Source organism: Danio aesculapii, chromosome 15 (genome assembly GCF_903798145.1).
Source record: "Danio aesculapii chromosome 15, fDanAes4.1, whole genome shotgun sequence".
NCBI lineage: Eukaryota > Metazoa > Chordata > Actinopteri > Cypriniformes > Danionidae > Danio > Danio aesculapii.
This window is the reverse complement of record NC_079449.1, coordinates 21,645,699-21,669,674: the sequence shown is the minus strand read 5'-3', so window position 1 is coordinate 21,669,674 and position 23,976 is coordinate 21,645,699. Positions and strand designations below refer to the sequence as shown.

The 23,976-nt window shown below is 37.5% G+C and overlaps 1 protein-coding gene across 4 annotated transcripts in view; it reads left to right on the top strand.

Annotated features, from left to right (window-relative positions):
• Nucleotides 1–23,976, top strand: part of bcas3 (BCAS3 microtubule associated cell migration factor) — a 386,382-nt gene that overhangs the window by 35,983 nt on the left and 326,423 nt on the right. For all 4 annotated transcript variants that reach the window (XM_056473462.1, XM_056473465.1, XM_056473461.1 and 1 more), the window contains exons 8-13: nucleotides 7,451–7,558; nucleotides 7,669–7,745; nucleotides 11,497–11,573; nucleotides 13,222–13,305; nucleotides 17,608–17,778; nucleotides 22,048–22,141. In XM_056473462.1, coding sequence (XP_056329437.1) covers nucleotides 7,451–7,558; nucleotides 7,669–7,745; nucleotides 11,497–11,573; nucleotides 13,222–13,305; nucleotides 17,608–17,778; nucleotides 22,048–22,141 — 611 coding nt within the window. The remainder of the gene's footprint in view (nucleotides 1–7,450; nucleotides 7,559–7,668; nucleotides 7,746–11,496; nucleotides 11,574–13,221; nucleotides 13,306–17,607; nucleotides 17,779–22,047; nucleotides 22,142–23,976) is intronic.

The window sequence follows — 23,976 nt, the reverse complement described above, 5'->3', positions numbered from 1 at the left end:
AATAGTGCTTTAAAGATCATGACAAAATATGAAGATTTAAAAGAAAAAGATTTTTAAATGGCTTGAAAATAATATTTTGGTGTACAAACCATTGTTAATGTCATTCATAAAATGTGCAAATCATAAAATGTACAGCAGTCGTTCATTCTTTCTCTTATTAAATAAATAAATAAATATATTGATAAATAAATATATAAATCAACTCAACACATTCACCGATATGCAAGTTTTAACGCTAAGGATTTTTTCATTTAGATTTTTACTTGCCCTGCCAAAATTTTAACTGGCCCCACCAAACGTTGATAGATATTTCATAGCCATATATTTTAAATAATGTGTCAAAAATAATGTCTGCAAATCTAAAATGTAAATGTTTTTAAAATCCATGTATAATGAGCAAAATTCAAAGTGTCATGCAAACAAAAAGAGCAGTATGGAAAATGTGTGGATGTTTTATTGCATCTCTAAAATATTTAACAAAAGGTGGCTGACCGGCCAAACTGATGGCTAACTGTGCAAAACATCACTTCATTGTTTTGACTTGTTGTACCGATGTAAATGCTTTCAAGACGTTAGACAAACGTTTTCCTTTAGCCTCATAATTTTATGTTATCGCCTCTGATTGTTAGCAGGTTACGGAAAAAAATAAACATGCTCACAACATGATTTTAACCCGATTTTGACTTGCCGACAGGTTTTGAGAAATCGTGGACAAATGCTTAAAATCACAGGCAAATCGGTGCTCGTTCACGCGAGTAACAAGTGGGAACTATCAAAGACGCAATCTGAGAGAATCATCAATGAGTCATCAATGCCTGTGAGATATTTGGAGCTCTAGATGTATCTAGAGCTGTCGGTGATTTAAGTCATACCGTGTGAAATGAGTTTACCCTCAAAATAACATCGGCAATTACCTACAGCCAATGAGAGAGCAGCAGCCATTAGTATGGGTATCTGCAGGCCAGCGGGAGGTTGTGGGGGAAGTTAAAAGTACTCATTTTCAGTTTATTTGGACCCAAGAAATGGAGGAAAAACTAGAGTAAATTTGACAGGAGCACTCATGTCTGTTTGACATGTCATTTGAGCAAAACCACAACCGGGTCAAAAAAGAAAAAAGTTGAGGAGAAATTGCTAATTCCCTTCAAACCCAGGTGAGCAAATATGTACATTTTCTGCCCCATTAAAGGCTTCTTTCTCATTATGTAGTTAATAACAAAAGATAAACCACGTGTTTTTGGTTGTGAGATGTAGTTTGGACAAAGTTGTCTGCGATTCTTCCTTTTGTAAAGTCATGCAGTGTGTTGCCGATCCATCTTGCAGTGTAAACAAAGCAGCGACAAAACGCTAGCCCAGATAGTCATGCAGTGTGAAAACATCTGTAACACGACTACTCTGAAAATCATGCAGTCTGAATTCGGCATAAAGATCCTGTCTACTGTCCCGAGCATCTCGCAATCTGGCCCCAGGCCAGGCCATCCAGTCTTTATTGTTGAGCCTTGATTTGGGAAAAAAACTCAATCAAAAGCTGTGTTGCACAAATTTTTTTATGCTGGAAAAAAGTGTATGCGTGTAAGTCTAGTCAAGTTGAACTTCAGGTCATTCCGCTTCTTGTGTGGACATTTAACATAATCATAAATATAAATGCATCACTGGACGTAAGAGCTATTTTAAACCATTCATAACTAACTAACTAGCATACACACTTAACCTAAGACACTCTATACAAGTTCTTTTACATAAGACAGAACAATATTGTACAAAAGAGGTATTTTAAGGTGGAAGAAAACAAATGGTCAATTCAATTAAATTCAATTCACCTTTATTTGTATAGCGCTTATACAATGTAGATTGTGTCAAAGCAGCTTCACATAAAAGGTCATAGTAAATTGGAACAGTGTAGTTCAGTTTGTAGTGTTTAAGTTCAGTTCAGTTTCGCTCCGTTCAGTGTGGTTTAATAATCACTACTGAGAGTCCAAATATTGAAGAGCAAATCCAACGATGCGCAGCTCTATAGATCCCGAACCATGCAAGCCAGTGGCGAAGGTCACGTTTAATTTAACAGTTAAACATTGTTTTACTTTTCGAGTCCTTGTAAGATGGAGTTTAAGTAAAGTGACCGGTGCATATAGAGAGAAGAGTGTTTCTACAGGTGATGCATATATTATTTGATAAAAAACAATGGAAAAATCAAATGATTTCTGCAAGATAAAAAATATTTTTAGACCTAAAATCAAGCATCAGATGTAAACTATTCATCAATATGTATTATTTATTTTCAGCAGTTTGTCCAGTCACTGTTTTGTGGCTGTATGTTTGTGATGTGGCTCTGAGACAGGCTTGTTATTGGCCGATGTCCGATGTTGTGATCTGCAGCTCTGGGCACACATTCACATCTGCCGTGGTTTCTACTGCTTACTGGATTGTGTTGTTGACATGCAGACTATAATCCAGCTCAGGGCAAAACATACTGTACAAACTCCAAATCTTCCACAACCACAGGTCAGTTTTACCACGTATTTCCACCTGTTGACCAATCCAGATCTCCAGATTTGAGACTAGTGGGATGATTCCATCCATCACCAGTGGATCTGAGACACTGAGCCTCAGCTGCAGACTTGACCTTCCAGACATCGGGAATGGGACGTCTATCACACGCACGCTGAGCCTTCTGCTCCAAGACATTTTCATGCTATCTTAAAAACATTACGCGCAATCTGTCCACCCTGACCTCAAGCCACAGCGCTGAGGAGAAGTGGCTCAAATGGCAGCTGTTTGAGGAACACGCTCAAAGTACAGGCTGGATTTACAATCGTCACGGCTTCACTCAGAGATCACTCACTGTCTGTGAAAGTAATGACAAATTAAAAACCTCCCTGGCTCTTCATCACTCACAATCAAAACTCTAAAGTATAGGATGTTGAGACGCACCACAGCTTTTTTTCATTTATGGTTTAAGTACTTCCATGTTCCACAATTTGTGGTTTGATGTCTTGGCTGCTTTGTAAAAACTGATACGTGCATGTTTAGAAAAAAGAGTTGTTTCCTCGACATGCTGTCCGCACTGTTTTATCCAGTGTTTGCATGCTTGTAAATTATGAATGAGGAGTAAAATGACATTTTCCAACATTAAAAATAGAAAAAAGGGATGTATTGCAGAGAGTTTTGGAAAATAAAAAAAGTATACGAGTATATGTACACACACAGACACAAACACAGAATTATTAAAAAAATATTTTATCTGAACATTTATGCTGTTTTCCTTAATACAATATTGATAATTTTTTTATTTGTAATTTTAATGATTCATTTAATTTTTAATAGCTTTTTAAATTTGGTTTAATATCAAATGTTAACAATGCAGATAAAGAAAAAAATATTAACAAACAAAAAGTAGAGATATTGTACAAAAAGCCATATCAAATGTATGCTGTACATTGTGCACAACTATAACAGATACACTACACGTTGATAGCATATATACAAATCTCAGTGCATATAATTATTTAACAGAAATAATAATAAATGATTTAACAATTTAATACATTTAACAACAAAACCAAAAGGGTGAGGTTACCATTTCTGTAACTCTTACAGTTTACTCAGCTGGGGATGTCTTTATTTTCTAAAAGCACTTTTTTTCATCTTCAACATATAAACTACCAGACAAAAGTCTTGTTGTCGATCCCAATTGTAAGAGCAACAAACAATAACTTGACATCTAGTTGATCATTTGGAAAAGAACTGCATCCCAATCATCACAAATACTATAAAAGACCTGTTGGAACCCAAAATTTTTTCAGAAATCGGTCAACTTTGGTGAAGAAAAATCATGGTTTGGGGTTACATTCAGTATGAGGGCATGCGAGAGATCTGCAGAGTGGATGGCAATACCAACAGCCTAAGGCAGGCATGGGCAAACTTGATCCTCGAGGGCCGGTGTCCCTGCAGAGTTTTGCTCCAACACTAATCAAACACACCTGAACACCCTAATTAAGATCACTAGAAAGCTACAAGCAGGTGTGTTTGATTAGGGTTGGAGCAAAACTATGCAGGGACACCGGCCCTCCAGGATCGAGTTTGCCCATCCCTGGCCTAAGGTATCAAGACAATTGTGCTGCCCATTACATTACAAACCACAGGAGATGGCAATTTTTTTAGCAGGATAGCGCTCCTTCTCATACTTCAGCCTCCACATCGAAGTTCCTGAAAGCAAAGAAGGTCAAGGGCCTCCAGGATTGGCCAGTCCATTCACCAGACATGAACATTATTGAGCATGTCTGGGGTAAGATGGAGGAGGCATTGAAGATGAATCCAAAGAATCTTGATGAACTCTGGGAGTCCTGCAAGAACACTTTCTTTGCCATTCCAGATGACTTTATTAATAAGTTATTTGAATCATTGCAAAGGTGTATAGATGCAATCGTCCAAGCTCATGGGAGTCATACACAATATTCATTCTTTTTCCACTACACCATGTATTTATACTCTATAATGTACTTCATTTCTGTTAAGTGACAAGACTCTAAGCAAAGTCAGACCTTTACTGTCCTAATTAAATAATTAAAATTCAAGGCATGATCCTATTTTATTTTGGTAAAATGAGCGTAATCTAGAGGCCTTTACCTTTCATATTACCCACTTCTGATACCAAATGATCAACTAGAAGTCAAGTTATTATTTGTTGTCCCTAAAACTTGGATAGGCGACAAATCTTTTGTTAGGTGATGTATGTAAGCTCTTCCATTACCAGGATTTATTCAATAATCTCAAACCACTGTTTACAATTAGTGCCTTTAAGCTAATTATTAATAATAATGTTTTTGAATGCCACAAGGAGAATCTTACATAAATATTGGTCAATATTTTGTATTTATTTAAATAGTTATCATTGTTAATATTATTAATACTGTCTCACTTGTTTTGATCATCCTGACAAGTAAAACTTTTCAAAATGCTAGAGGAGCAGTTGTTTTGCATCATAGATCTGACTGTATTGTTTATTATAGCCGAAACATTTTATTGGCCAATCAGAATTCCAAACCGGAACTATCTGTTTTGTAATGGCCTTTTTGACATCCGACCATCAGTCAATAGAGCGGAGTCAAAGCCTCGTTTTCACAGTAGCTGTGTTACATTAGCAGCAGAGCCAGTAATACTGCAGCACTATGCACTATACATTTTATTGCCAAACGGTATGTTAATGCTAATCTATGATGCATGATATAATCACTCCTTGTGAAGCGGCAGACAGTCGGTCGAATTAAGAGTCAGACACAACGAAATCATTAGTGGTTGCTTCCAAAGCCAATTGCTTTGTCAATGAAGCACAGGCTATTGATCATCTTCATTTACGTGGAGTGCTCGATCAGCTCAAAGTCAGTGTCAATAACCGGCCTCTTCGTCTATAGTTAGACTCCTGACATCCTTGTGTTTATTACTGTGGTTTGAGGAACTTATGTACACTTATCCACGGCTCCAACAGAATACCTGACTTGTTAGATTAGGGTTTCTGATCCAGCCTCACCCTCACCAATGCTGATGCCATGCATAATACTGCAAGACTAATATCCTGTGGAAAGCAAAGTGCCCAGCGCAGCGTCTTACCAGAAACATTCTGTTAAAATGGTTAATATGGCAGGCCAGGCTGTGCCAGCTGAGTGCAGAACACCTAATGAGGATTAATATCTGCCTCTATCAAAAGCAGCAGCCACCGCTTTCACTTAACTCTCATCTCCTTGATGAAGGTAGAGAGGAAATAACTACAAGATGGCCAGTGTGAGAAAGTTTCTGGCTCGTTGGCTTGACTTGATCTTGTAATGTGTTTATTTATTTATTTTGCTTTAGGAAAGTAAACTTTAGGTTTTAATTATTGAAAATCATTGTAATAATAACTGTTTTCTGTTTTAATATGTATTGGAGTGTGACTTATTGTTTGATGCCAAACTGAATTGTTAGCAGACATTACTCCAGGTATAATTTTCACCGCTAAGGGCATCATATTCACAACAAACAAAGGGGTAGTTTGATGATGCTGAGTGTGGAATCATGGGAGTTGCAGTTTACATCCGATAATGGTACTGAAGCAGAGTAAGGCTCAAAGTCATGGAAGTGAAACGAGAGAGACGCTGAAGCAATTGCTGATAAGAGAGGAGCGCTTTAAAGTAGCAGATCTTTTATTATGCTACAGTCGACTGCTTTTGGTTCTTCTGGTCGTGATCATGTGGCGTAGAATCAGTGCTGTTTTATTATACTAAATACTTGTAAGGGTTTGGTTATAGTGCTGCTCTGTGTGCAGTCTATAAATGCACAGCATATTAAAGCGTATTTTTGAAACTGGAAATCAAGGGTGTATGATGTCATTAGCGTGGTGACACAGGACCATACAGGACACGGTCTGTGTCGCTAGTTAAAATTTGAACGTTATTAACATTTGGGATAATGCAAGTACAGAAGTCAGCAAAATATGACAGCAAAACACTGTTCAAGTGTATTTTTATTATAAAATCTTACATATTGTGCCTTTTAAATTGTTTAATAATCCTTCAGAAATCATTCTAATCAAAAGGGCTCAAACATTTTTATTTGTTTTTAAGTATTTAAAACAACTGGTGTTTCGTGCAAGTCATGATCCGTTTTCCAAGATTTATTAACAAATAGAAAGTTCAAAAGAACAATTATTTGGAATAGAATTGTGTTTGTTGTGCCTTATGATTTCAAATTTATGAATATTTAAAAAAAAATGTGTACCCTAAACAGTTTGTGAATGTAAATTTCTGGTGCATGTGTTTTAACAACTACACCACCTTTTCCTTTATTATATGGAACATTGTTTTGAACCTAACCTCGCCCAAATGTTCTGTCATTATTCTGTTGAACACAAAAGATGATATTGTGGGTAATGCTGGTAGGGCAGACTACACCAACAAAAAAAAAAAGATATATTCATAAAAATCATCCACACCTCAACTATTCCAATAGCAGTGCAGAGAAACAATATTGTCAGAATCATTTTCAGAAAGAGCTAGTTCATGTAGAATTGTAAATTTACTCAACATTTGCTTAATATTTTTTAAAGAACATTGGTAACTGCTTCCCATTCACATTCAGTACAGGAGAAAAACAGAAAAATCTGTTCTTCTGAATCTTCAACAGAAGAGTGAAACTCAAACAGGTTTGTGACAAGTGGAGGATAAATAAAAGATGACAGAATCTTCATTTTTTAGGTGAACCATGCCTTTATCAGCGAATCTTTTTTCTATCTTACATTAAAGAGCTCAAGCATTTAAAGCAGCAGACAACAAAACTGTCAAAATTCTTATTATAAACCGATATTGATATTGTCAATTGGTATGGGCATACATGTTATTTGACTGTTGTTCCAGCTCAATTCCTCTAAGATTAGTTTATATGTAATGTGCTTAATCACTGCTCTGCTTGTGTGTTTTTGCAGGACGAGTCCTCCTTATTGCTGTGTGGACCTTTATTCATTAAGGACTGGAGAAATGGTGAAGTCCATACAGTTCAAAACACCCATCTATGATCTACACTGCAACAAAAGGTGCATTTAAACCCATTTCGTCCTGCACTTTACCTTGCATAAATTAAAACGGCATTTTATACCCTTTACTTGTTCTTTTTCCACCTCGATCCATCCCTTGATGGCCGCAGGATCCTCGTGGTTAGTCTTCAAGAAAAGATCGCCGCCTTTGACAGCTGCACCTTTATGAAAAAGTTCTTTGTCACAAGTAAGTACTTCACGTTATAGATGTGTCTGCCGAACTTGACCCTTCTTGACCTTCTCTAGTCTCCGACGCAACTTCTTCTCTGCTTCTTTGATCTTCAGCTTCGCAAAACAGGAAACCTAGTCTTGATTAATCCTCTTCACACACTGACTTCATTAAACCCACAAAACCCTGCACAACCCTTATATGTGCTGTCACAGCAACTGAGCCGCTTTTTCCCCGTGTCACTCCTCACGAATATACCATATCAAAGCTCATTCACAATTGCGCAGCCTTTCTTGTTTACACAAATGGCTTTTGTTTTACAACGTGTCAGAGCCAGGCTTTACTCGAAACCGTCTGTGTCAAACTGCCATTGAGTTGCGTAAACAATAACAAACAAATGCATATTGTCACTCAGCCTGGTTCTAACACATAAAGAGCAATTTCCTCTCCTCTGTGGCTGAAATCCGAAAGTGTGTGTTTTTTTTTTTGCATTTGAGATGTTACTCATAAAGTCCCGACTCTCGTGGTCTCAGTGTATGGTTTCAGAAGAATAAACTGTCCATGTCACCATGTGAAACCAGGCCTCTGCTGCCCACTTAAGCAATCGTTTGTTGTAAATTGCCATTAGTGTTGTTTTAATGGCTCTCATTGTCTATCCAACTTCCCCGTCAACGTCTGCGCCACAGGAAACGGGCACGGTCAATAACCCTTTACATCATTAATCGCTTCTGTAAAGCTTCCACAACATAGGAAGAACAAAACTAGACTTATTATTTTAAAAGTGACACATCAAAAAACGAGGCGCATTATTGTCAAGTGAAACTGTAACCATGATACTGGTTTCATTACTTTCATTACTGTATCATATCGTAAAGTAACATTTTTAATCAGATATGATACATTGTGACTTCTGTAATAAAAATCACTAGAAGAGCAGTCCGGGTTTAGTTGTAAAGTGCACGACTGCTGTCTTTATGGTATTTATAAACATTTTTTTTACAATTATTTTATATTAAATGTATTATGTATGTGACTTTTACACTGATATAATGTGATGTGTGTTATTTATTTTCTCCACTATTCAAATCTGGCCTTTAAAAATATAAATTTTCACAGAAAACACAGTAGTTAAATAAAGGATAGAAATGTTAACTGATATTGAACACACGCACATTATCATTTATTCATTTATTTATTTTCCTTCGCCTTAGTCCCTTATATATCTGGGGTCACCACAGCGGAATGAACCGCCAACTATTCCAGCATATATTTTACGCAGCGAATGTTCTTCAAGCTACAACCCAGTACTGGGAAGCACTCATAGACTTTAGCATTCACACATGCGCTCATACACTATGGCCAATTTAGTTTATCAAATTCACCTATAGAGCATTTCTTTGGGCTGTGGGGGAAACAGGACCACCCAGAGGAAACCAAACATGGGGAGAACATGCAAACTCCACACAGAAATGCCAAGTGGCCCAGCTGGGACTCGACCCAGCGACTTTCTTGCTGTGATGCGACAGTGCTAACCACTTAGCCACTGTGCTGCCCCTCCCCCACATTGTTTGTAATATAAATTATTATTAGTAATTGTTTTTACAATTTGCCTCTTTTATATAAGACAAGTTTAATTTATTGCTGTTTTAAAACCAAGTTTTCCCTCCCAAGCGTTTATTTTTATATTCAGGCTTTTGAGGTCATTTGAGAACTGCTTTTCTGTGTTTTGGAGTGTCTGTCTCTATTTATTTCTTTGTTTTATCTTCTATGTACCATACTTTGATAAACATTTGCCATTTTTAAAAAGAGTGTTCTAAATAAACTTTGACTTGACTGACACAGTTTCAATTTACTATAACCTTAATGTTAAGCTGCTTTGACACAATTTACATAGTAAAAGCGCTATAGAAATAAAGATAATTTGAATTGAATTGAACTTGTCTTGACTTCTGCATTCGTTTATTAAAAAAAAATAAATAAATAAAAATTAATAATAAATTTTTTCATAGTTTTTTTATTTTGGTTGACTTGAAAAAGTAAATAACTATATGACAAACTATACAACAAAATATATATGAACAAATGTATATGACAAACTAAATGACAAAAGCAAAATGACTATAATTTTTACTGGAAAAAAAACAATAACACTAAAATAATCATTCATTAAAATCGACATTCAACAAAATCTTAAAGGTGCAGTAGGTGATCTGATTAAGCATTTGTTTTTACCGTTTGTCACTCACGTACACGTGACAGCGCCCTGCGTGGACGCACATCGGCAGATCTGCGTGAACGGGTGCGTAGTTGTTCAAATCTACATTTTCTGACAGACAGTTTGGGCTACTGATCAGAATTATAGGAATTATTGGCCCGACAATATTTAATTGGATAAACAATTTTAGTTTTATGCCTTATTACCCAGAATATAAAAATACCTAAAAATACATTTAGATCATCTACTTTAATCATTACTATTGGAATGTGAAGAGACTTTCAACCAGCACAACAAAAACTGTTTCTGAACAAAATCACCTACTGCACCTTTAAGTAAACATTTGTTCATTAATTCATTTTCTTTTCGGCTTAGTCCCTTTATTAATCAGGGGTTGCCACAGTGGAATGAACCGCCAACTTATCCAGAATATGTTTTACGCAGCGGATGCCCTTCCAGCTGCAACCCAACACTGGGAAACACCCATAAACTCTTACATTCACACACATATACTGTGGCCAATTTAGCTTATACAATTCACCTGTAGTGCATGTCTTTGGACTGTGGGGGTAAACCAGAGCACCCGGAGGAAACCCACGCGAACACGGGGAGAACATGCCAACTCCACACAGAAATGCCAACTGGCTCAGCCGGGGCTCGAATCAGCAACCTTCTTGCTTTGAGGTGATCGTGCTGCCCACTGCGCCACCTTAATGCCTTAAGTAAACATAAAGAAGGAAAATATGAAAATAAAATATAAAATAGTGTCACTGATGCTAAAATAACATTGAACGAAGACACTGAACAATACAAATTCATTTCAATTTAATTCATACAGCATGTGTCCCACCAGCCTGTTCGCATAGAGTAAGGTTTTCTCTTTCTGGTTGTGAGATCACAAAACAATGGTGAAAATCCCCCAAACCGAGCTCACAGGATGTGTTAAACATACGTTATCTCACAGCATTGGCTCCCTCCGCCTTGGAAAGACACAAAAGGATTTTTTTTTGCATCACTGCTCTTGTGGCTTACCTCAAGCTCCATTCACCCCAGTTTCAGATCCTGACTCTACACCCTAAATTACTGTCTGCATATATTTTATAATCACTCCGTGCTATAAATTACTGTCAGCACACTTCACACTGTGATGTGCACTAGCGTAACCTTTCAGTGTGCGAGGGTGGAGAAAGAAGTTTGGTATTTCTGTGCTTATTTATTAGGTTTATGACCTTATCTGATTTGCATTCGCTTGCGTGTTTGTCCTGTTTTTGTGCGTTCAAATGTGATGTACGTCTGTATTATCATGGCATGTGGGATTCTATGGCTGTATTGCTCTCATGAGTCAATCTGTCTGGCAGTTAATAAGCCGAGGAGCCGTCCTACTGTCACAAAATGCCATAACCCTTGTTTAACCTCTGGTATTAGTCTAACGCTAAGCTCTAATAAAACACAGTTTTGGGCAAGATGCTGCTCTGATGGATTATTTATGTCTACTTTGTGCTGTCATTTAGTTTGTCTTGTGTTATTTTTGTGTGTTTTTCTTTGCGTTTGCAGGCTGCTACCCATGTCCTGGGCCCAACTTCAACCCTATAGCGCTGGGAAGTCGGTGGTTGGCCTATGCTGAGAACAAGGTAGTGCAAACACCTAATATTTTAACCCCAGATGCATCTAAAAGGGACTTTTTTTTTGGAAAGCCACAGCTAGTTTAATAAATTTGATGTTTTATTTCTTAAAAAACAAAAAAAACAAAACATGTATTTTAGTTTATATTATTTATTTTTTTGCAGTACATCTGATAATATTTTTTTTCCTGGAGAAAGTCTTATTTGTTTTATTTCAGCTTGAATAAAAGCAGTTTTTAATTTTTAAAAGCTATTTTAAGGTCAAAATTATTAACCATCATTATACAAAAAACTTTCCTAATTACCATAACCTGCCTAGTTAACCTAATTAACCTAGTTAAGCCTTTAAATGTCACTTTAAGCTGTATAGAAGTGTATTGAAAAATATCTAGTCAAATATTATTTACTGTCATTATGGTTAAGATAAAATAAATCAGTTATTAGAAATGAGTTATTAAAACTATTATGTTTAGAAATGTGTTGAAAACAAATATTCTCTCTGTTAAACAGAAATTGGGGAAAAAATTTAACGGGAGCTAATAATTCAAAGGGGCTAATAATTCTGACCAACTGTGTGTGTGTGTGTGTGCGTGTGCGTGTATGTGTGTGTGTATGCATATATATATATATTGATTTTGTTAATTGTTTAGTTATTTGTTAAATTGAGACAAAAAATATTTTATAATTAAACAGTAATAAAAAGTTTTCAGGAATAGCAAGAACAAATAAAAAATATGATTTACAGGTAATTTTTTGGTGTTTGTTTACTTGTTTAATACTTATTTTATTCAATATTAGATGACATCTAAAGATTTGTTTTATATTTTTATTATTTTTGTTTTTGTTTTTAATTTATTATTTTATTGATAACCACAAATTATACTTTTTAGATCATTTTAACGATAATATATTTTTATTTTATGTTTGTATATAAAATTATATTATTTTATAAGCAGTATTTTGTAACTCATGGTAATTTGAATTAATTATAAAGTACTTTTTCAGTTAACTCATTTAGTTTAGTTAGGTTTACATTGTTCTCCGTCCTGAATTTTTTTTTAACATAAGAACCCTCAGCCCCTCTGATCAGCTTCAGTCTAATAATTCATGCCTTCCTTAAGACTTTTTTTTGTAATATAAAAATGTGTTCTTTTGCTCAGCCCTAAATCAGACTGCAGTCACCTAATTAATGTTTTTACTTTTGTACCAATTGCACATATAATAAAGACAAAGTGTGTCATTTTGAGGAGCTAACACTATAATAAGACATATTATTATTAAGTGGACCCTTGATTCACCGTCATTCATATAATGGGTGCGGTTTGTTTGCCTTAGAGAGGCCAGTTGCTGCCTAATAATGGACAGATGGGACAGTGTGTCTGGGCAAAGGTAATGAGTTTCTGGCCAATGGCAGCTGAAGTGTTGAATAGGTCTGGGACCGAGACCCTAGAGGGAGCATGTTGTAGAATAGGCCTGAAGAACTGTTTGTTGTCCTAATGGCATCCTCCTCCTCCTCTTACTCACCGTGCCCGCCTGCAGACGTCCTGGCGCGGGCTGTGACAGGCCTCTGTGGGTTAATGAGTGCTGGGGAGCTGAAAGGTTCTGGATGATAATGTGACTCTGTTCTGTCTCTGTTTGTGTGTGTGTGTGTGTGTAGCTGATCCGGTGTCATCAGTCCCGTGGTGGGGCATGTGGAGATAATGCCCAGTCCTACACTGCCACTGTCATCAGTGCTGCCAAAGTGAGTTCCCCCTGCACTTTCACCACCTCCAGTTTTCACACAAAGTACAGTAGCCTCAAAAAGTATTTGAAGAGTTCAGATGCAAAAACCTCTAAGTGCTGTCTGAAATTTCCATCGAAAATGAACATTTTTCTCAGCCTAAAGTGAGATATTTCACTTTAAAGACCAGGAAAAGGACTTGTTCTTTGCCATAAAAGTGATATCACTGAACATAAACATAGAAGCCTGATAAAAATGCTCATTTTAGAGGAGAATTTCAGATGGCATTTAGAAGTTTTTGCATCTAAACCCTTCATCTGCACAAAGTCACAAATAGATAGACAAAGATAGATTGAGGCTAAAAAGTAAAACCTGTGTTGTCTAAAGCAGTTGTTCTTAATTTCCAGCTCTTATGCCGCCCGCACATTCTATGTCTCTTTTATTTGACATGCAAGGATCAGTTCATGGATCTCTCTATTAATGAGCTGATCATCTTAACCAGGTGTGTTAAGTAAGGAAGACATAGGCTGCGTCTGAAATCGGTACTGCATTTGAATTTGAATTTACTACTCGACCGTTAGAAAAGTATGTTCTATACAGTGTGAATATGAGTAGTATGAATGTAATTGGACTTACTACATCCGCCATTTTGTCATCATCACATGACCTAGCCCTGTTATCATGCTCTCTCGTTCATGAATTTTCTCTCGGGGCATCATGGGATACCGTAGCGTCCATCGGATGCACACTTCAGAATCTTGTTGGAAGTAGCAGGTAGGGTTGTCGCGATACAATTAGTTCATCTTGCGAAACTGTACTAGCTGAAGTATCACGATACCAAATAGTATTGCGATACTACGCAAATTGTCAAAAAAAGAAAATTGTCAGAAATGCTATATTTTAGATGTTATAATAGGTCTACTTGAATTTAATTCATAATTCCCTTATTATTGAAAAAAGTTTCATTTGCACGTCACTTCATCTAAAATGTATTAGTTCTTTTTGTTTATTTTGTAGATAACTAACCAACAAAAAATACATTAAAATGAAGATAAAATTCAAAGGAATGAAATTTGTTACAAAAAGAGCATTTTTCCAACATAATTAGGCTATATGAAGTGGTCAAAATTTGTTTCAGTGTTTCATGTTGCTATTTTGGGTTTTTCATCTTATGTTTTTAATTTTTTTATTTATTTTTGTCTTATCAGGTAACAATCCAAAGTAATTCAAGATTTCACTTTGAACGCTGTTCTTTTTAAGAGATTGTTGGAGCTACTAAATCGTGTAAATACAGAAATGAACCAGTTCAGGTGTGCGTTTGAAACATCAGAAAACGTGCAACCTAAAAGGGCTCCACAGCCTTTTGAAATAAAATGGTCTGTTGTTGCACAAACGTGTGAGCATTTTTGTGACTTTTGCAAATGCAATAATATCTATTCTAGATAGACCGTTAATGACGATACTAGCGTTTACAAAATACCCCCTGTATTTTGTAGCCATAGTATCGTGATCCTACCATAGTATTGGAAAACCATGCAACCCTAGAAGTAGGTCATCCATGCACTTCCCGCATACTGTTTTTCGAATTCTATGAATTTGGACATGCTACTCAGCTTGCATACTGTTTTTAGCCTACTATATAGTATGGAAGTATGCAAATTTGGACGCAGCCATATAAAATGTGCAGGGCAGGGGGTGGGCCCGAGGACCACAATTTAGAACCACTGGTCTAAATATGGCCTTGTTTGTTTGCAGATGTCACTTTGGTGCAATTTTTTTCCTTTTGTAACACAGATAAAATCATGCAATTTAATTGTGGCTTTAGAATCTAAATACAGTTGGAGCCAATTTGACGCATTTTTAAACACATTTACTAACAGATGATCGTTCACACTTGTGGCTTGATTTATTGCAACTGTTTCTTGCTGAGAGACTTCTTGTTCCAGTTAACATTATAACTTTTCTTTGTATAAAGATTGAAACCAGCGATTCTTTGGTAATATTTGATATTTAGAAATGTTGGTGCATGTAGAGCTTAGGAACCCCACTGAGTATAAAAATCTGTAAGCATGTTGAGGAAATGGTTCATTTGTTTAAACAATTACTCTGGCCTAACTGGAAAGGAATGAATGGATTTAAAAAAAAAAACTAGAGCTTACAGGACATTTAAAATCATAAAAAATTATTTCCATAAATCATTGATCTTTTACCAGTGATCTTTAAATCTCTCAATTTGTGTCATATTCATTTAGAAGTCTTTTTCTAAGACAAGAAATCAAACCATACAGCTTTAACCCATGTTAAGCATTAGCTGACTCTTGCATTGTTTGTGCACTTATGGGTATTTTCAGTTGTGCTTTCCTTCCTGTTTTCTGTACTCTAAATGAAGCTCATAATGTGTGCTGTTCCACTCACTTTGTTCACCATATAGCATCCCAGAGCGGTCTCAGCGTAGTCCTCAGTGATTCAGAGACCCACTAGAGTTCATTTAGTGGTGCCAGAACCTTGGTGCTTAACCTTTCATATGGTTCCAGTCTCCTCTTCTGGTTGCTTAATTGATTTATTAAGCCCACATCTGTATTCCCCGGCCGCCGGGCTGATCACTGCCTAACGAGCGCTAACGGCTTACGTGAGAGAAGTGCCATTAGCCTTAATGGCGGTATACATCAAAAGGAGCACAGCAAAGGTTAGCAGGGAGGAAAACAAGGTTAAAAAAGCCTTGATACGCAGACAGGCCGTCTGCAGACGGGGCTGTGATTTATAACCATCTCCTCCGCTCTGACACACGGTCCCTGTGCTGAGTGGCTCTGAGTGCGGCCGTCTGGGGGCCAGGGGGCCATCTCCCATCAATCCTGTAACACAATCACAAAAGGAGGGGGAGGGCGCCTTTTGCAAAATTGAATTCTTGCAAGGCACAGACTGTGTAAATGAGCGCAATGTGACCAAAAGAGAGATGTCATTGTGCCAGCCACAAGTCTGCGTGAGCGGGGTGCCCCAGGGCTCTGTTTTCAGACCTCTGCCGTTGTGAACTGGTGTTTGGGGTAAGTGGATAGCACAGCTTAAGTAGGGTCTCCTCTAGTTCTCACTTAATGGAGTGAGCGTTGCTGTATGTGTGTGTCTGTCTGCCAAGGCCCCGGAGAGCTTAATCAGGCATTCAGGCCAAGCGGCAGCGTCAATACCTCGTGGCGCCTGTGTTTGTTGGGCCCTTCGGAGAATGCTCTGACAAGCCCACTAACTGACTGTGTGTAAATTGCTTTACCCCATCAATTATTAAGAGAAGCGTTTGCCTCCTAATTGATCAACACTAATGTGTTTTCTAATCACTGCAGTTAGAGTTTTTAGTGCTAATCCAAACAGTGCCCATTGATCAGGGCAGGCGAGAGGAGGGGCGGCCGGCTGGTGGCAGACACTGCACCGACTGCCGTGCCAGAACTCCACCATCTCTTCTCAGCTCATATCTCTTGAGTAAATATCCACATACACTCACACAACCGCTTACCGTTAACCTACAGGACTAACTCACACACCTGTCTGTTGACTTTGCCTCAGGCAACACTGGATGCAAACATGTTTTTTAGGTCGTTGCTCAACAAAATCTGGATTTGGGAACTTTGTTTGCTGTATTGATTTGAGTGTTGCAATAGTACTAATGGTATGCTGGCACAAATGTTGCAGAATGAAATGTTGTTCTTTTAACCCTTTGCATGAGTTATTGAATGTTAAACATGGAAATCATTCAAATAACCACCTGCAGTTTGTCAAATTAATGATTTCAAAGGGATTTTCTAAATCTGTAAGAAGAATCTAAGAAGAGTCGTTCATCTATGAAACATCGACCCTTAAATAGTGACTTAAATAGTAAAAATCTGAACACATTAAAGGGTGAAATCTGAACAAACTTCAGTGTTCCCAAATAAATGATTTCACCGAGCCGAGAAGCTTTGAGAATTTCCAGTTTCAGTTATGTTTAATTAGAGCTAGCATGCATTGTGTAAGTTTTTATTTCATGCAAGCAGATTGGATAAGGTAAGAGTGTGGACAAACTTCAACGTGACCAGAAAGAATGCCAAAATAGCAATGTCGAAATGTTTAGAGACATCGTATTACCAAAGAACTTGAGTTTGACTGGTTGTTATCCCCTGTGAATATGACACCACCTTAAATGTTCTGAATTTAGTTGCTTAATTACCTACATTCAACTGTCCAAGCTTTAGTTTGGTTTTAGTCTTGAGTCAAATGTTTTGGTAAATTAATTCTGCACATCGCTATCATTAATCTCAGTTTGTGAATCTTTGTAACATTATGTTTCTGTCTTCCTGCCAGACATTAAAAACGGGACTGACCATGGTGGGGAAGGTTGTGACCCAACTTGCTGGTACCCTGCCATCAGGGGTGCCTGATGAGGAGGGCACAGCCCACAGTGGTACCCGCCGCAGCCCTCACCAGCCTGGTGTGGTCACCATCATAGACACCCACACTGTGGGAGAAGGACAGGTAAGAAATTCCTCGTCATACACCATGATCTCAGTTTCATGAGGAATAATTAGTACACAATATCAAAACAGCATGGCTGTGTTCATAGTACTTCCTTCACCTCCCTGACCTTGATCCAGAACAACCCCGATCATTCCCCTTTTCTCAAAGATAAATAATCCATTAATCCCATTCATAACTCATTCAGCATTAGTGCTTCTTGTGGCCCAGGGGGTTTGTCATCACCTTGTCATAAGAGCACATGCTCCACCGTTCGTTCACAAACTCTATGCCAGGCCACAGTCTCCTGATCTCATGATTTAGCCACTTCCTGTGGCTGTTTCCTGCTTGGCTGGCACAACCATAGCCTTTTAGCATGAGATCACAGGCAGGTCATTCCAAGAGCATGACGGAAAAGGTCTTCTCTCTTTTTCCTTTTCCACCAACGCCTGAATGTGTGTTAAATAAGGACTTTAGGTGTGTGACACATGATCACTTTAATAGAGCATCAGGTTTAAAGGCTAGCTGTAATATTTGCAGTTCTCATGTTCAAGGATTTTTACTTGGAGAGATATTAAGTTGGAGCAGGTTTTGCTATCCTGTTGATTCTGAATAGATCCTCCTATTTAGTGGGCTGTAAAACCCTCCATTCCCCTAAGAACCTACGGTGGCCTAGTTGACACGTTGCTCTCATTTAGAGGTGTGATTTATTTAGCTTAACTCTGTTTCTAAGTGATACTTTCTGCATTTATGTCAGCAATTACATGGAAACCAACATATTTTCCTTCCAATGTGTTTTTGGTGTTTGTGCTGAACATCTTTTTGGAATTTACTGTCAGTGCCATTCTCCCGTGACTCCAACAGTGGTTTTGGCATTTCTCTTTTGCCCCCCTCCCCTCCCCAAATCTCCCCTACTCCAAGTCTTATGGGACACGCCTACACCCCCCGGCCACCCCCCCCACCCCAATCACAGTCATGCCCTCTCAGCTCTGTGTCCTGCATCAAGTTTATTTGCTTTTTGGGGCTATTCGCACACTAATACTTTTCGGAATCAATTGTATATTCCTGTACAGAACAACATTGTCTGTTTTTGCCCCCAATAAAAGCGATCTGGTTTGTGTCACAGGGGCATTTTTTTGCAGTCTAAAATAAATGTCTGGATTTTAGAGCAAGGCTGTTTTCTGTTTGGACTGGATCCTATTAAAAGCTGCCTTGCTCCTTAATGCAACACTCCACTAGATTTATCACTCTTCTCCCCGGCTGTCTCATGTCTGGGCTTAGTTATAATCTCTTTCATGAGCAAACTTAACAGAGGACCACTGACCAGAGAATAGCCGCTTATGAGCAACACACTCACCTTTTTCTTTCTGCCTATCTTGCTTTCATGTTTGAAAATAAAAATGAGATATTTGTGGAGTGGCGGCATGGTGGCTCAGTGGTTAGCACTGTTGCCTCTCAGCAAGAAGGTCGCTGGTTCGAGTCCTGGCTAGGCCAGTTGACATTTCTGTGTAGAGCTTGCATGTTCTTTCTATGTTTGTGTGGGTTTCCTCCAGGTGCTCTGATTTCCCCCACAGTCTAAAGACATTTATATGTTATAAGTAAAATGGGTAAACAAAATTGGCCTTGGTGTATGAGTGTGTGTGAATATGAGAGTGTATAGGCTGATTCATACTTTCGCCTGGTTCCACATCGTACACCTCCGCTGACTCCGCTTGCACCTCACGAAACGAATGAGGCTTTTATACTTGATGCATTCACCGTTGTGGTATTCTTTAAAATGACAAGAGGTGGTCAAAAGAAACCCACCGTAAAGTCAGACGGATAACAGATAAGTAGGAAGTTTGCGGAACTATGTCATATCATTATTATCATTCAAGATTTTTAAACTAATTATTTGTATTAATTTTAATAATTTATTTTAGTGATTATAAAGATTTTCATAACCATTCAAGATTTTTTTTAAATCAAACTGATGCATCACTTGCTTTTGTTTATATCTCAGACGGTTAAAGTTAAATATCAGTGACGACAGAACATGGGTTGCTCTTCAAATATATATATTTTTTATGGCAAGAATAAAAGACCAAAAAAAGTACACTTATTTTTATTTACATAAATATATAAATAATATTTGTCCTCTCTATAATCACACATTACCGTCTGGCTAGTTTATCCTGTACTTATATGCTAAAAAGGCAATAATGGTCCAACATTCCTGACCATTATCACCAAGAAATATTAAGCTCTCAAAAATACTCCATCATTAAAATGTAAACCGATAGGTTCAAATTTTCTTTTCCAGTTATTAAATAAATAATTTGGTACTTCATTTTAGTTTTGTAACTATTAAATTGTTTTAATATCAAAATTATAATATATACATCAGTGTAAAACCTATGAATGGTGGAAAAACATATTCTGTAATTGTGTATTAAAACCACCGGTGTCTCTTATTTTAGTTTCAGCAAACTTATTCCTCAAGTTTTTCTAAACTTTTAAGCAAACAATTTCTTCATTTCCCATGACTGATGCAATTTCTAGCCAATAATTGTCCATCTGGTCATCTCTATGATCATGCATGGACAGATCATAAAGATGTCTGTATACAGTCACACTTGTTTCAGACAAAATCTCTTTAAAGTCATTCTTATTCAATTCAAATCAAATGTGGCGCTGCGTGAACCGTTCGCTTGAGTCTCAAAAAACCCAAAGCGAACCTGCCCAAACACCACGATGACATCACATTTACCGCACGCACTCAAGCAAACTAGCAAACACGTTGAGTATAAAACAGGCTTATGGGTGATTCCTAATACTGGGTTGTGGCTGGAAGGGCATCTGTTGTCTAAAACATATGTAAAGTTGGCAGCAGGGTTCATATGGTCATGGAAAACCTGGAAAAGTTATGAAATTTTGACATGGCATTTTCCAGGCCTGGAAAAGTTTTGGAAAAACAGAAAAGCCCACACAGTTTTGTGAAAGTCGTGGAAATTAGTTGAAGAAATATCTTTATGCTTGAATATAGATTAGTTTCCTTCTTTTATGTCTTTGGCCAAAAACATGCTCTCACATTATTAGTGCTGTGTAAGCATTATCTAAATCAATTTTACAAGATCTAAAAATTTATTTAAACTAGATAGATTGTTGCGTGTTTTATGAGATACTGTAATAAATTTGATCGTGCATTTTTTCTTATTACTTACCAAGTATACGTATACTTTACATGAAACATAAGGTCATGGAAATTTACTTGAAAGTCCTGGAAAAGTCATTTTTGGTAATAATGAACCATGTGGCAGTTCATTCTGCTGTGGCGACCCCTGATAAATAACGGACTAAGCTGAAAGAAAATGAATAAATGAATGAATCGATATTGGAATTTAAAATAAATTCTAGTTTTACACCTCTTTTTTCAGTTGATTTTGTGTATTGTATTTTTCTATTCTGTTTAGCTACATTTTAGTGCTTTTTAATATTTGTTTGATTTCAATTGGTTTTGAAAAAATTCAGTTAAAATGTTCTATCCTTTTCTCAGATTTTTCGGTTTCTGCAATGTAATGCACATAAAGGGATGACTTACGAAATCACATTACAGTTCTTTTAACTTGGGGCTATTAATCTCTTGGGTATTAAAACGTGAAGAGACACTATAGAGTTTCCTCCTGCTGTGTTTGTTTTAACTTTTTCAACATGTCACTTTTTCTTCTTGTCTGATACAGTTGTTGCGCTGTGGGCTTTGGCAGAATAGGAACATTGATCACAGTGGTCATGTGGGTTAGTCTTTTTTCTTTGAAGCGGCGTTCATAAAACACACCAACATATTTGCTGACATCTTTTAAAAATTGAGTCAAATTTATTTGAATTCCATAATGAAACTATTTTGCCGACCCATATGTCATTTAAATCTGAAATCCTCCATTGTGGATTCAAGTCGACACAAGGATAATTGCTAAGCACCCGCAAGAGGGCAACATGTTTAAAGTTGACTGACATGTGAGGGAATGGATGATGATCACATAAAAAAAGACACTGAAACCTTTTCAGCTCCTATTTTTTGCTCTCCACAATGAAACAACTTGGAGCTCACTTTGTTTTAATCAAAATGCCAAAACACATCTCGCTTAAACTGATTAAATCGTATGTAACTGTGAAGATCAGATTGCGCAGGCCATTGTAGAGCCAATGACCAGCTATGTGTCTAAAACACTGAGACGTGAGGTAAACAACAAGTCAGCCTTTATTTAAGCGGCTCCGTCAACTTACTGTAGCTTTATTGTGTGTATGTTTCAGGTTCTTGTTAGTGAGGATTCTGATGGCGAAGGAGTGATTGCACATTTTCCAGCACACGATAAGCCTATATCCTGCATGGCGTTTAATCCGAGTGGTAAGTGAACACCTCATTGTGATGGCTCACTGAGTCCTACCAAAGCACTAAACTCCAGGCACTTGGGTGGCAGACATTTACATGGTCTAAAAGGGGTGCATTGTAGATTTTTTTTTTCTCCATAAAATAGATATAAAATCCAGATTTGTTTCTGTTCACAACATAAAACACAGATTTTAGTCCACTATTTTGAGGGCCCTATTTTGAGCACCTCTGCTTTAGAGCAATGGTCTCAAACTCAATTCCTGGAGGGCCACAGCTCTGTACAGTTTAGCTTCAAACAGCTCCAACTCACACCTGCTTAATTTGCTTAAGAGTTTCTAGTAGTCTTGAACACCATGATTAGTTGCATCAGGCATGTTTAATTAAGATTAGAGCAAAACTGTGCAGAGCTGCGGCCCTCCAGGAGTCAAGTTTGAGACCTATGCTTTAGAGCAGGCATGTCCAAGCTCGGTCCTGGAGGGCCGGTGTCCTGCAAAGTTTAGTTCCAACCCCAATCAGACACACCTGGGCTAGCTAATCAAGCACTTACTAGGCTTTCTAGAAACATCCGTGCAGGTGTGTTGAGGCAAGTTGGAGCTAAAATCTGCAGGACACCGGCCCTCCAGGACCGAGTTTGGACACCCCTGCTTTAGAGGGTCATTTCAAACTCCAGAAACACTCTCGAAACTAGCTTTGTTTTGGCCTGAATTTGTTCTATTACATCACACCAATTTGTTCTTAAATTTAATTTATTAAAACTGTATGTCAGGATATGCATACATTACAATTTTGAGCAGACATGGGTATATTCTAAGCACTTTAAAGGTTATCTGCTTGTTAAGTGTGACGTCATGCAAAGTGGCTTCCGGGTCTAATTGCTCTATTGAACTGTATGGGGAGGCTCAACAGAAGGTAATAATAAACGTTTAAAAAGATAGTACTTTCGAAAATCTCAATCGCAATATATTTATCCATGCCTAATATCTGATGGCCAGAAAGTGAAATTTAAAAAAAATAAATTGTTAAAATATTGGTGTCTGTGATGCAGCAAGTCCAGACACCATGATTTTACATAAAATTCACTTTAATGTGTGATATGACTAAAAGGGGGTAATAAACAATTATTTTCTCAATTTAAATGAGCGGCTTGGACCGGAAACAGTTTTCCATACATCACGACTTAATAAACGGATACATGATTTAATACATGTCTAGATGAACTTTTCTTTGAATTCTATGGAACAAAACTTTCTAGAATACATGTCTTATAATATAAATGGACTCTAAAATGAATCACGAGTAAATTATTTCCTGTTTGCGAAGGTGTCAGTCATGTCACCTTTTTGCACATAACCTTATCTTGTTCCTTAAGCGTTACTGTCTGCCAGACTCTTAAGATCATGTGAGATCTGTTGTTCTGTAAAGCAGCCATTGTGTGTCTTCTGGTGAATCTGCCCTCAAGTGCATCAGTCACTGTCATTTCCCCCCCCTCTATCCATCTTTCTCTTGTCTCTCTTTAACACGTACTGGAATATTTAGTGCTCATTGATCTTGTTCGTGTCTGTCTCACTTGAAGTGTATTGCGGTCAACAAAGCCTTCGGTCTCTTTCAGTTGAATTACCCCAAGCACTGAACAGGTACAGTTTCAGCTCTCAAAGATGAGAAGAGCTGTGATGTCATCGAGCTATTGAGAAGGTGTAGGATGGGGTATCATAATTCATAGCACTTTGGTCAGCCACGTCACAACATGCTTTAGTCATCACAATGGTCGTTTTTTTCATGATTTTTAAAATCAATTTTCAGCGTTTTTGAACTAGAATCTGAGGTAGAATTTGATTCTTTTTGTGCTTCAT